Here is a 14,244-nt window from a genome sequence, read left to right as displayed (position 1 = left end):
ATGTATAGGCTACGGGTACCTGCAAAGTTATAGTGAAATCAAAGGTAACTTCTGCAGAGATGTCAAAGCGTATAGCCAAAAATGTAGGCTACAGTATGTGTGTCCGTGACAGGTCCCTAAACGACTGGCCGGTGGTGTCCTCTCTCAGATGCACACACAGAGTGGTGGTTGGCTTATCTCGGAGACCTTTGGTCTGGTGTGGTAAAAAAAACAAAAAAACGACAGATTGCTTTTAAACGACTAGATATCACTGTCAAATCATTCTTTACACAGTAGCCTATAACCAAGGGTAGTGGAACTGACAGCACACACACACAACAGTGAAGAACTGAGAATGTCCCACAGTTGGTCGTTATGCATATACTATGGAGGCTGATTTGACATGGTCAGGGCACCGGAGCTACACGAGCGTGTGTGAACATTTCATTTCAGTAAACTGTCCATCCATCCTGAAGTAAACTGGAGGAGTTCTTCAGCTGGACTGTGGAGACAAAGAGTGCAATAGAAGAATCAGAAGAGAGACAGCCTGCAAACAGTGAGAGTGAGAGATAGATCGGAGCACAAAGCAATATTGGAGGACGGAGGGAAGAAACAAGGGGGGAATTGACCCCTGGCTCTACAAACTACAACCGACTACTTGCATCATGGACCCAGAGGTAAACCCTAACCCCCGTCGCACACACAAGGTCAGTCAGTCCCAAATATGGGAATCATTTCAACGTTAATGGCGGGACTTATACTGGACACTGTATACAACATGATATAAAGGACATAGTGGTGTCATTTACAGTAGCGTTGAGTGAATCATATTTGCTGCATCTCTCCATGACAATGAATCTTGCATGATTCATTATTCAAATAAATAATTTATTGGAGTTTCCCTCTCCTATAACTAGAAGGGGCATTAGTCACCCTCCATACAGCATCCAACTGCTTGGCTCAAGGGCTTTGTATTAGCTAAATACAATTATTTGTTGATTTTTATTTTTATTATTTATATCTCAAATCTCATTGAGGTCCTTACTGTAGGTTGACTGGCAGGTAGAATAGAAAAGTAAGCATTTCTGATTTCTGATTCAGGACTCGAGGCATGAGGTCAATGGGTACTGGACATATCTAAAGGCAGTAGAGGTCCCAGCCGGTTTAAATAGCTGCATCAGCACTAAAAGAAAGAAAGAAACCCTTTTGTTTAGCTTTATTTTACATACTGTATGGTTAGAGACCGGAAAATGAGAGCAGAAAGAGGCAATGACATGAAACACAATGTTTCACATACAGTACCAATACATGGAGATTATGTTAAAAAGTAATCTCTGTGACAACATTCCCAGTAACGTTCTACAGGCTGTGGTGGCTAATCAAGATACGGTAATTAGTGCACAGAAAAATCCTCAGTTTTAAACTTTTAATGTATCAATTTATAAATCTGAGTGTGCACCCATTGCACCCAATACGGTCTTACAGGTCCACTACCCATGGGTACATCTGTACACTCTCAGTTAATTTAACTCATGTTTTTCTGTGTATTTGTAAAAAGTAGTAGTTGTCCATGTAGTAGTAGTAGTAGTAGTTGAGCAGTGTAAATTCTTGTGAATAGCAATTAATATATTATTTCCTGGGTATTTTAGGTCAAAACTTTGTAATATTGATTGTTTTCTGTATAGGGACTACAGATGGAAATTACTAGCATTCTTGCTAAATCCGGCATATTTACATTGTATATGTGGCATATAAATATTAAAAGCAATATGTAATCTTACACACATCCACTTGAATCCACACACAGTGTGAGCTATCATTCCAGTGCACGTGAAGGTTCCTGCTCAGTGATAGTGGACTCATTTAAAAGTCAAGGTCAAGACCTGTCAAGGCGTAACCTATAATTGGAGACACCTCTAACCCATATCTTGTTATCGTTTAGACCATCAGTCTGTCTTAGATCTGTGATATCTAAATGAGAGAATGACAAGATTACGTAACCATAACATTAGGCAGCGGCTGTGTTTCAAATGGACCCTCGACCCACAAAAGGACTCAGGCAGCAATTGTTTACACATACAAACAAGCACACATGTCGTGCACGTGAGTTCAGGTGTATGATTAATGACTATGGTGCTGACTATTTTAATGACTATGATAGTAGATAGCAAATGGCTGTTAAAGTTAAGGACAATGTCCTTTAATGACCTTTCTGAGGCACATACAGTATACACTGTAAAAAATAAAATCCTAAGTGTTAGAGTGTATAGTAGTTGTATTACAGGTTAATTTGGTCACAATTGTACACTCTCTGTGTTGAGTTACAAATGGATAAATTAACAATTTTGCTGAGCTGTGTAGTGATTCTCAGACAAGAAGAATTACTATGTCACATTACTACATTATGGCCACCTTATATAACCATACCCACATACAGTATATGGCCACATACTGTATGCTTAACAATGCCCCGGCATTGTTAGTCAATGTCAATATGTGTCTGTATAGGGATCATTCTTGGCATTGCCATCGTACCACCAAGAATCTCTGCAAAGAAAACTGGAGCAAAGAGGTTGTTAGAGGGGAAATACTTGAACCATCCTAAAAACATTACTCAAGTGTACGTGTGTTGAACTCATTTACCCCTCTCTCTCTTTCTACCATGTCAGAGTCGCGACATAGAATTGTTCTCATCATCAGAGGAAGACAGCAGTCTGTATTTCACCTACAGCGGTGGATGCAATGAGCTGGAGGTCAAAGACCTGCACTATGAGGTAACTACTGGACCGGGCTGGTTTCTTTCTTGGCAAGATAGAAACCCTCTCCGGAGAAAGCGCACTTCACCACATCAACCCTAGCGTCTCTATTCTGGTGCGAACATTCATTGAAAATGGCAGATCTATAAACTCACATGCGTTGAGTGCATGCGTGTTCCTGACAACATTTTGGGACACATTTGTACATCAAATCAGTTGATTGGGAATTGCATGTCAAATTGGGGACTAAACTGGAAACTTGTCCAGCTCAATAATGGCCGCTAAGCCCTCAAAATGGAGCACTTAAAGATGGCGGCCACCACTATGCTGAAACATTATAAAACACATGCACACTTGGATTACACTTGGATTCAGCAGCCCTTAATACCCCTAAAAACATTAAAAGAATTAACACGATTTGCCTTCAGCACTTAAGCACATTTTCTGAAATCCTGCCTAGTCTATATCTGCTATATTCTGATAGTACTTGCTAGAGTGTTTGTTCAGTACCAGGGGTCTCCCTGTCTCTTTAATAAACAGAAAATACATGGTCAGCTGGGTTGCCAATTTTCAGCTACAATTTTATAGTGTTCCAATTAAAAATGTGTCTGCTCATTTCTTTGTGTCATAACTTTCAATTTCACTTGTTTAATTTGTATCATTGTACTCCTGATTGGATAAAATTGGTATCCCAACCTGAAAATGCATTTCCTGTAATACTAAAGAGCTGAAGAGAAATGAAGACTGAACAAACAATCTACAGTACATCAATGAGTACTATCAGAATATAGAGATATTTAACACTTATTTTAACAAAGAAATATCACCTACCATACCCTTTAAGTTTAAGGTTAAGCTGTTAATGATTAGGGTTAGATCTGTTATATGGAATGAATGACGACAAAGCAATGTGCCTGAAAGTTTGGAAAACCTGTGTGTGTGTGTGTGTGTGTGTGTGTGTGTGTGTGTGTGTGTGCGTGCGTGCGTGCGTGAGTGTGTGCGTGTGTGCGTGCGTGCGTGCGTGCGTGCGTGCGTGCGTGCGTGCATCACACTAGGTGGACACAGCAGCCCAGATCCCCTGGTATGAGAGGCTGTCAGAGTTTAAGATGCCCTGGGAGATGAAGGGAGACAAACAGACAGCCATCAATAGGCTCAATCTCCGAGTACACAGTGGACAGATGCTGGCCATCATAGGCAGCTCAGGTAACATAAACATAGTGTATTTAAGTAACGGCTGCATGCACGCAAACAAGAGTGTCTGCCAGAACGTCCCCCAAAGTTTGTGAGCAGACGCCAACTACTAGTGTTAATTACCTGTCTAACCACCTAACCCCAGGTTGTGGCAAAACCTCCCTGCTGGACATCATAACGTGCCGTGATGAGAGTGGCGTGATCAAGTCGGGTCAGATCCTGATCAACGGGAAGCCCAGCACACCGCGGGTGGTGCGGAAGAACATCGCCCATGTGCGGCAGGATGACCGCCTGCTCCCACACCTAAGCGTCCGAGAGACCTTGGCCTTCGTAGCCAAGCTCAGGCTCCCTACACACTTCACCCAGGCTCAAAAGGACAAGAGGGTAAGACTATGTTTGTAACAGGATCCAAACGATATCCAGTATGTACAGTAATGTAGCACAGGCTGTTTGCCATGAGACTTCAAAGCCGAATGGAGTGGAGATAATGGGCAGTATTATGCGTGTCTTAAGTACCAGGTCTTATGACTTAACTTAAGACCTGGAGGCGTGATCAATGCCATTTGGCTATTCTGAGTGGCCAAACAGCAGTAAAGCAGTTAAGTAATACGACCTGGTACTTAAGACACGCATAATACTGCCCATTATCTCCATTGGACCTTGCTTTGTTTTGTTTGCAAGTCAAGAATTCTAAACTCCTGCCTTTAAATTTGTCTTTAAGCATGACCATGCTTTCCAAAGAGCACAAGGTTCAAGCCAAAGTCACGTTCTTCTTCCATTGTGTGAACTTTCAAAATACTTCCTGCTTACTGTAGATGCACACACAGACTTTATCAGTCCTGTACTGTATTGGAGTGGCAAATAACACCAAGAAGACGGATAGTTTAATTTGGGCATGATGATAAAGTCCGTCCCTTAATCACTGTACTGTATATACCTTGATGATGGTCCATCTGCACGGATACCTAACATACCTACAGTAACCGTGTCTACCGTCGCAGGTTGATGATGTCATTGCAGAGCTGCGGCTGCGACAGTGCGCCAACACCAGGGTGGGGAATGAGTACGTGAGGGGCGTGTCTGGAGGAGAGAGGAGGAGAGTCAGCATAGCTGTCCAACTGCTCTGGAACCCTGGTGAGAAAGAGAGAGAATACGTTGTTAGAGTAGTTTTCTATTGAAAATTATGATTTTTCTTTATTAGTGTCATGCTCCCAAGAAAGCCTAGCCCATATGGACACATGTATACAGTATATGTGTTAATCCAATACCTTTAATGCGACCACACACAATCAATAACTTCCACCGCGCTCTGACTTCTCTGATGCCATATCCTCTTAGATCAATGACATTGATGTATAAAGGTAATGGGTCGCACACACAGTGTATCCAGCCTTCGTCAATCACACATAAAGTACAGTACAGTACGGTACGGTACAGTACAGACAGACAGACCTGTACTTGGTGGTCTTCAACCTGCTCCCCTCTTTGCGCCTTAAGGCATCCTGATCCTGGACGAGCCCACGTCAGGCCTGGACAGCTTCACAGCCCACAACCTGGTGATCACCCTGTCCCGCCTGGCACGGGGGAACCGGCTGGTGCTGCTGTCTGTCCACCAGCCTCGCTCCGACATCTTCCAGCTGTTCGACCTGGTGGTGCTGCTATCCTCCGGGTCAGCGGCCTACTGCGGGCCTGCCCGGGACATGGTGCCCTACTTCACCGCCCTGGGACACCCCTGCCCCCGATACTGCAACCCTTCGGACTTCTACGGTGGGTCAAATGCGGAGCAGGGGTGGCAAGAGAGAGGGGGCTCATCCTTGGAAGGGCCAAGGATGAGGTTCTGTCATGAAATTTGTTTTACTACTGGTCCAGAGATACTATCCACCAGACACAGAACTACTCACGTACTATTTATACAGTAAAATGGAACTCAAAGTGTAAAGATCTAATCTAATGGACTTAAAGGGCAGTGTTGGGAAAGTTCATTTATTTTATGAACTAGTTTAGTTCACAGTTCAGAAATTAAAAAAGGAACTAGTTCAGTTCATAGTTCCTAATTCAACATTTAGAAATTTGAACTAAAGTTCATGGTTCCAAAAAATTAACTATTTTAGTTCTTTTTAGTTTTTTTTTTCTTTTAAAGCTCACTCACTTTTGAACGAAGTTGAACGTGAGAAAGTGACGTTCATCAGGCAGAAATACAGTACGTTCAGTTCACGTTCAGCTGAAATAGGAACGCGTTCGTGAACTATCGTTCGGGTACAACACTGTTAAAGGGTCAATGTGTGTGTGTGTGTGTGTGTGTGTGTGTGTGTGTGTGTGTGCGTCCAGTGGATCTGATCAGTATAGATAGGCGCAGTCCAGAGAAGGAGAGGGAGTGTGTGGAGCGTGCGAGGATCCTGGCTGCACAGTTCATGGACAAGGTGCGGGACACAGATGACTACATGTGGAAGCCAGATGGATCCAGTATGGCACTGACAGACAATGAGAGGTAGCTGTAGATCTGTGTGTGTGTGTGTGTGTGTGTGTGTGTGTGTGTGTGTGTGTGTGTGTGTGTGTGTGTGTGTGTGTGTGTGTGTGTGTGTGTGTGTGTGTGTGTGTGTGTCTGTGTGTTCTTCTGTTGTCTCAACCTGAAGAAAGAAATGGTCCGCACACAGTATCATACTCTCCCGTGCTTTAAAGTTTAACCCATTTTTGTACCAAGGAGGACCACCAAAATGTGGCCCAGAAGACAATATTCACGTTAAAAATGAAAATGTATTCAAAATGTTTCACTTTCAAGATTGTTCTGCTATGTTTGAGAACCACTGTTCAAAATCCTAAGAGATAAAAATCTAAAAAGGAAGATACTTTCCGGTTTTAACGGACGGGTTAACAAACAACGTTTCGCCCAAGAAGCCCAGTCAACGAAGTACACTACGTAGGGTTTATAACTTAAGTGGTCAATAATCTGATTCTGGATGATATTACGCCAATCTGTCCTCTCCTCTGCTCAGTCATCAGTCACTGGATAATGGTCGTAATAAAGCAGGATCTGTGCAGTGGAAGGAACACATAAACGGTTGTTTCTTCCCTTCCAGTGCTCAGCAGCCCAACAGAGAGAAGGAGGTGATCACTGTGTCCCAACAGAAGGACAGACTGCCTGGCAGACTGCACCAGTTCACCACACTCATCAGGTGAAAGCAACACACACACACACGCATGCACGCAGCCCCACACACACACGCACACACACACACACACACACACACACACACACACACACACACACACACACACACACACACACACACACACACACACACACACACACACACACACACACACACACACACACACACACACACACACACACACACACACACACACACACACACACACCTCAACTTACTCATCTTCCCCCAGGCGTAACATGTACAATGACTTCAGAGACCTGGTCACCCTATTGGTCCATGGCTTCGAGGCTCTCCTCATGTCGCTGCTGGTTGGCTGTCTTTACTACGGGGCGGGACAAGAGCGTCTGTCCATCCAGGACACAGTGGCTCTCCTCTACATGATCGGAGCTCTGACTCCATTCGCTGTGGTGCTGGACGTCATAGCCAAATGTGAGTGATTGACAGCTGTCAAACTATTATTCACCACTTGGATTCTTAGGCCCTCATTTATCAATTGAGTGTAAAATCTGCCCCAAATTCGAGTGTAGGATTCGTAGTACACCCACGTCGGGTCGGCATTTACAAAGTGATCGCAGACAGCTGTTCCTTCCTAATTTCATTCCTAGCAGTAATAAATGTGACGGCTGAAATCAATCTGGCACGCCCTATAAAATCTAGCCGCGCCCTCGGTTTTGCGACATGAACAACTGCAATACGACCTGGAAACCATGGTTACAGGAAGAAAAAAGTTTCACTCGCTTGCCTAAGTTGCCTTGCTGCCCCTGCCCTGTCACTGTGTTGTTAGTTGTAGGCCTATATTCAATTATTAAAGTCTTTATTCATTTAATATACAACAAGATATATTAGTGAACGAAAACCTGAACCTGTGAACCATGAATTATATAACAAATAGGCGCGCACACACGCTGCTGTTTTGCAAGGTGCATCTCCTGTCCTGTCTGTCTCTCTATCACTGTGGTCCGTCCGTGACACCGTGACCAATTGACCATGCAGTTTGCACGTTCAGTCTATTTAAATTGCCTCGCTGTCAACTGTCAATTATATGAATATTGCAGCCAAAACCGTAGCCTTATGTGGCACTGGACAGTGGTGGTGGTGGTGGTAGGCTGCAGGCTGGCTTAGCCTATACTATCTCCGATGCGTTCCCACTTGCGCTGGCACGGCACATTTGGCATTCGAGCGACGCGTCGGGTTTATTAAACGAGGAGGAGATTGCACATACTGTAACTCCAGAAAGACATCGGCCTGCTGTAGATTAGGCTACAGTAGGCTACCCATGTTGGGACTCTCCGCGCTGCAGCACTGCACTATACTCTCCAACGTCCCGTCATGGAAATATTTCAGAACAGACAGCCCAAATCCTCGCATGTATGCGCTCATCATGCAAAACACTGTTTAAATGGCTTACGCATCTACAGTAACTTGCAACATTGTTTTTAAATGCGCGATTTTAATTGCTTGCTTGTAAAGTTGGAAATCTCCTACTAATTTCATATGACACAAAGACACATCGTTGATGTATTCCTTTACTTTTTTTTTCTTTTTTACATTTAGCCCATATACATACCTATACAGTTTTATATAAACATTTTAGGAGTGAATACATATGTTTCGATGCCTGTGACAGCCTCTCAGCTGGTCAAACAATGCTGCTCCACTGTTCTACGACAGAAAAACAGGTGAGGACAAAGCGTACGACAGCTCCCGACCAGACGTGGTTTTTGTCTTGGCTCAAGTTCAAATTCAAACGTTGGCGCAAATCGTAAATGCCGAAAATTGCGGTAATTTCGGCGTACACCCATATTTTGGCGTACGCACGGTTGATAAATGAGGGCCTTAAACTCTTATTTTATACTTGGCCCTACGGTGGTGTGTGTCACATGACAGATATATATACAGTAGCTGATCTGCAAGCCCACACCGTGTCACCTCGCGATCTCTTTTGAGCTAGATGTGTTTTATATTATATTATACACAGTAATGTTATTAAAATGTTATTAAAAAGTGTTAAAGATCCTCCCTAGTGAAAATTCTAGAGTATATTGGCATGTCATGAAAGAGAGTGAGTCAAAGGTAGAATGGCCTTACGTAGCAGCACGTGAAATAAATGCCTAATAAAATTAGATAAATAAAACATTACAAACTGAATTACTGTACATGTCCGACCAAAAGCCATCTAGGACCAATCTGGGTCACCTCACCTAATCCAAGTTAAATTATGATCCATAAAATTGATTTTTTATACAATGAAATGACACCAAAATGTAATGGCAGTTTTAGGTGTCCATAAACAATTTTATTTTATTACACTCCTCCGTGTCATAATGAATAATAGTTCTGTTGACTGACATTGCCGTCCTTGTCGCCCGGAATTCGAACGCGGGTCTAGCGTGTGGAAAGCCAACATCTTGACCACTAGCTTAAAGGGGAATTCCCCTTGGTCAAGGGAGATATTAGGCTTTTGGTTATTAGGCAGAGGCTCTGAGCCACTACTGCTACACTTAGTGACACTAAAGGAGCAACACATAGAAAATGTTGAGGGAAGCTAACAGAACAGTTCCAAGGTGAAATGGTCAATCTGTGAGCTACAATCTCAGCCTCTAACTAAGCCTTTCTTCACCCTTTATAGGTCATTCAGAGAGGGCCATGCTGTATCATGAGCTGGAGGACGGCATGTACAATGTCACTTCTTACTTCTTCGCCAAGGTAAAACACTGTGCTACAGTATAGCCTCATGCAATGCAAAAGCCTCAGTGGTCCTCAAACTTTTCAGGCCGTGACCCCTCAAAATATTTGAACTGGGGACCCCCCACCCTGACGAGCACTTGGAGTTGTGAAATTACATTTTGTTTGACTCTGTTCCACAGATAAATATTGTGAAAATAGCAGATCTGTAGTCTCATAACGCCTCACCTTGCCTATTTCTTGTATTATTTGACAAGGAGTAGTTCACACAAAAAAATACTTTTCTATGAATTACACACCCCATAAAGCCTTGAATTCATGAAGATTGATTTTGATTGATTTGTTTTGTTGCATATATTTACAAACTTTTAAACTTTGTACATTTATTTTCTAATAAATATGAATATTAAGGCTGGAAATGTAATGCTTTATTGATTTTTTTTAAAAAGATGCTTTGTTTCAACTTAAAGGAGCATTCAGTGATTTGGGTGATTTGGAAAACCACCCAGTCCACCCCGGTAACAAAATGTGCACATGCACGCTCTACAGTGGGGGGAAGTGCAACAGGCCAACAGCATGTGCACCAAGGCCCGCCCCCACTCGATCATGATTGGAGGAAGGCCCCTCTCATCCTGATTGGATGAAGGCTTTGCCACCCGCCACCAAAACTGAAACTAGGGTTTTTTGACCCCAGGGGCTCACTGGGGACAGGGAGGAACTCCTTATATGGTCAGCACACTTTATAGTAGGGAGGATTATCCAGAAAAAAATTAAAAATAAGTGATATTTGAATTAAGTCAAATCACTGAATATACCTTTAAATTGCACTATAAATCAAATGTGGGGTCAAGACTTTCCCCCATAAATTCAAAATTGTGGTTCTGGTATCAAAAGGTTTGAGAAACCCCGATGAAAACATTCCTGAGAACACACCCTTTAAAACCAGTAGGGGTCAGTCTCGCTCCATGTGGAAGACATTTTTATGTGAAAGGATTTTGATATTACAAACCATACTGTAGGCCTACATGAACAACTTCAGCCCTATATACCTATTTCGGCCTTTTAAAAATATCAGATCTACGAGCTCACAATGCGTTATACTCACCGATTGTTCTCTCACACAATCCAATCCACAGATCCTCGGAGAGTTGCCGGAGCACTGTGCGTTCACCCTGGTCTACGGCCTGCCCATCTATTGGCTGGCCGGCCTCAACGAGGCCCCGGATCGCTTCCTGCTCAACTTCCTGCTGGTGTGGCTGATGGTGTACTGCAGCCGCTGCATGGCGCTGTTTGTGGCCGCCGCCCTGCCCACCCTGCAGACCTCCGCCTTCATGGGAAATGCCCTGTTCACCGTCTTCTACCTGACCGGAGGCTTCGTCATCAGCTTGGACAACATGTGGCTAGGTGAGAGGACAGACAGTGTACTGTGGACAACATGTGGCTAGGTAAGAGGACAGACAGTGTACTGTGGACAACATGTGGCTAGGTGAGAGGACAGACAGTGTACTGTGGACAACATGTGGCTAGGTGAGAGGACAGACAGTGTACTGTGGACAACATGTGGCTAGGTGAGAGGACAGACAGTGTACTGTGGACAACATGTGGCTAGGTGAGAGGACAGACAGTGTACTGTGGACAACATGTGGCTAGGTGAGAGGACAGACAGTGTACTGTGGACAACATGTGGCTAGGTGAGAGGACAGACAGTGTACTGTGGACACCATGTGGCTAGGTGAGAGGACAGACAGTGTACTGTGGACAACATGTGGCTAGGTGAGAGGACAGACAGTGTACTGTGGACACCATGTGGCTAGGTGAGAGGACAGACAGTGTACTGTGGACAACATGTGGCTAGGTGAGATACAGACAGTGTACTGTGGACCAGTGGTTCCCAAACTTTACCACGTCAAGAACCCCCAAATTGACACTAATTAGCCCGCGGAACCCCATTTGAAAAGATATGCCAGGGACCCCCATAAGAGAAGATTTGTATGGCTCTAGCAGTGATTCTCAACCTTTTTAATGTCAAGGACCCTCAGTTTGACAATATGCATTAGGCTACGGACCCGCTTTACTCCATTTAATGGAATTTCTATCTCTGGGATCCTCAATTTATATTGTTAAAATCAATGTTAATTTTAACAAATGGACCCTAACGGGTCCATTTGGTTCCATTTGTACACTCTGAGTTACAGACTCATAAGGGTCAATTTGGTCCAAACTATCATGTAGCTGGGGACCACCTGGAACTCCCTCAAGGACCCCTGGGGGTCTCCGGACCCCACTTTGGGATACACTGTAGACAACATGTGGCTAGGTGAGAGGACAGACATACTGTACTGTAGATTAGAACAGAGGTTCTCAACCGTTTCAGGCTGCGACCCCTCAATAATCATATTTGGACTAGGGAGTAAGGACCCCTCCTGGGGGTCCCGAGTTTCCCGACCCACATGTTGAGAACCACTGCTGTAGAACATTTTATTGTTCTTCTAACTTGTGGTATGTTTTAGAAGCTTGAGGAACACATGGCTAGCAGAGGATAAAGAAAGAATGATGTTGAGGATTACATAGAGATGCTAGGGATCTAATACCCCCGTTCCAGTTGAAACACAGGTGAAGTATCTTTGTCCACATAACACAGAGCAGACTTCTCCTAAACGACTCAAACCTAACCCTAAACTGTGGGAAGATAAGACAGTTTGTGCTGCATAATCCAATCTGAAGCCAAACTCACAGTGGAAAAGTAGTTTTCACCATTTAGACTTTAGAGCAACGATTCTCAACCTGGGCCAGGGCACACTGAAGGCCCAGGTAATTATGTAAATATTTGCCAATTATATAATTGGCAAATATAAAACGAAGATTTTGCTATAACATTGATGAACAAAAAAGAAAAAGGTAAAAAGCAATAAAGAAAAATATTATTGTCTTTAAAAATGTGTTTTCATTGCGATACCGATAAATAGGAACTTAAAGTAGGCCTATACTACGTCAGTTCCATTGATCTAGCTGGAACACAATCGATTGATCGATCATTAAAATAAACATGCTCTGAAAATGCAGGCGAGCGAGACGGCCCACCCATCTGACGACGTGTTAAGTTATCAGATATTCGCTCTTGAAATTTTCAATTTGGCGCTGTTCCAGAAAAGGTTGAGAACCACTGATTTAGAGCATGCTTTACTCAAGGATAATGCCAAATCTCTCCAATTTCCATGTTTACAGCACAAGGTTAGACTTGTTCTGGTTTTTGGAGAAGTATGCTATGGTCTGGAGTCGTGCAGGAAACCTGTATTGTGGAGAAAGACACTTCACCTGTGTTTCAACTGCATGCACAGGCCCACTGTACATACTGACAGTATTGTCATGTTTGGGCAAACCGTTACTGTAGGCTGGTTAATAAGTCATGTTAATCATGTATGTGCTGCGTGTGTGGCTGTGTGTGTGTGTGTGTGTGTGTGTGTGTGTCTGTGTGTGTGCACATTGCACTTACCAGTGGCGTCATGGCTCTCCCACGCCTCCTTCATGCGTTGGGGGTTTGAGGGCATGTTGCAGGTGCAGTTCAGAGGCAACATGTATCCAGTCACCATTGGGAATTTCACCTTCCAGGTCGATGGCATCCATGTGAGTTAAAACTGAACACGTAATAGGGCTGCAACTCTCAATTATTTTCTAATCGATTATTTCTTCGATTACCTTTTTGATTAATGGAATAATCGAGAACGTTTTCACTCAATCATTTTTACAAACCGATGAAGAATCTATTGACTGAATAGATTAGTATGATTACACTTATGTCCTATTTTTACGTGGTCGTTAAACGGTGTTTTTCATTTTTTTCTTTCAAAATCTTGAAAAAAGTGATAGATTCTTTCGATTATCTGTTGCACTCCTAATCACATATACACCTGTGTTATACGTAGGCCTACTTATATACATGAGACCTAAAATGCAAAGCCACTGATGATTTCGTGGTGAACATCTTTCATACTAGAAGTCTTTGTTTACACAATTAGATCCACCCTAACAGTTATTTGAAGCCGTTTCCATCTATGTTTCTCTGTATATCTAGGTGGTGGATGCCATGAAGATGAACCAGTACCCTCTGTACTGCAGCTACCTGGTCCTGTTGGCTGTGATTGTAGCCTTTATGGTACTCTACTACCTGTCACTCAAATTCATCAAGCAGAAGTCAAGCCAAGACTGGTGAACACACAACTCAGAATGTACAAATTGTACATCCTCAGAGTTGCAAATGGATAAATGAACACTGAAGATTTCAGTGTGCAAGAGTGTAAGTCGTTTCGTTTCCATCAATGGAGACTCATTTTGGCTTCAGATTCGACTGGTTTCGAAATCTGTCCATATTTTCCAATTGTCATTGTAGTGTCCAAACTGTTTGAATACTTGACAATGCCTAAAACTAGTTGATTATTTAGAGAAAACAGTGCCTGGATACA

General features: G+C 43.2%; 1 protein-coding gene across 1 annotated transcript; it reads left to right on the top strand.

The window, feature by feature from the left end:
* Window positions 1-644: 644 nt before the first annotated feature.
* On the top strand, window positions 645-13,994 carry abcg8 (ATP-binding cassette, sub-family G (WHITE), member 8; the record flags this gene model as incomplete). The annotated part of the gene is made up of 13 exons (XM_079511904.1): window positions 645-656; window positions 2,649-2,753; window positions 3,791-3,938; window positions 4,072-4,310; window positions 4,928-5,060; window positions 5,424-5,693; window positions 6,255-6,414; window positions 7,004-7,099; window positions 7,329-7,528; window positions 9,729-9,805; window positions 10,921-11,188; window positions 13,281-13,408; window positions 13,857-13,994. 13 exons carry the CDS (start codon window positions 645-647, stop codon window positions 13,992-13,994), a joined length of 1,974 nt encoding a protein of 657 aa, XP_079368030.1.
* Between the last annotated feature and the right edge of the window lie 250 nt (window positions 13,995-14,244).

This window comes from Electrona antarctica (genome assembly GCF_951216825.1).
Source record: "Electrona antarctica genome assembly, chromosome: 10".
Lineage (NCBI taxonomy): Eukaryota > Metazoa > Chordata > Actinopteri > Myctophiformes > Myctophidae > Electrona > Electrona antarctica.
This window is presented reverse-complemented; position numbering and strand designations above follow the sequence as displayed.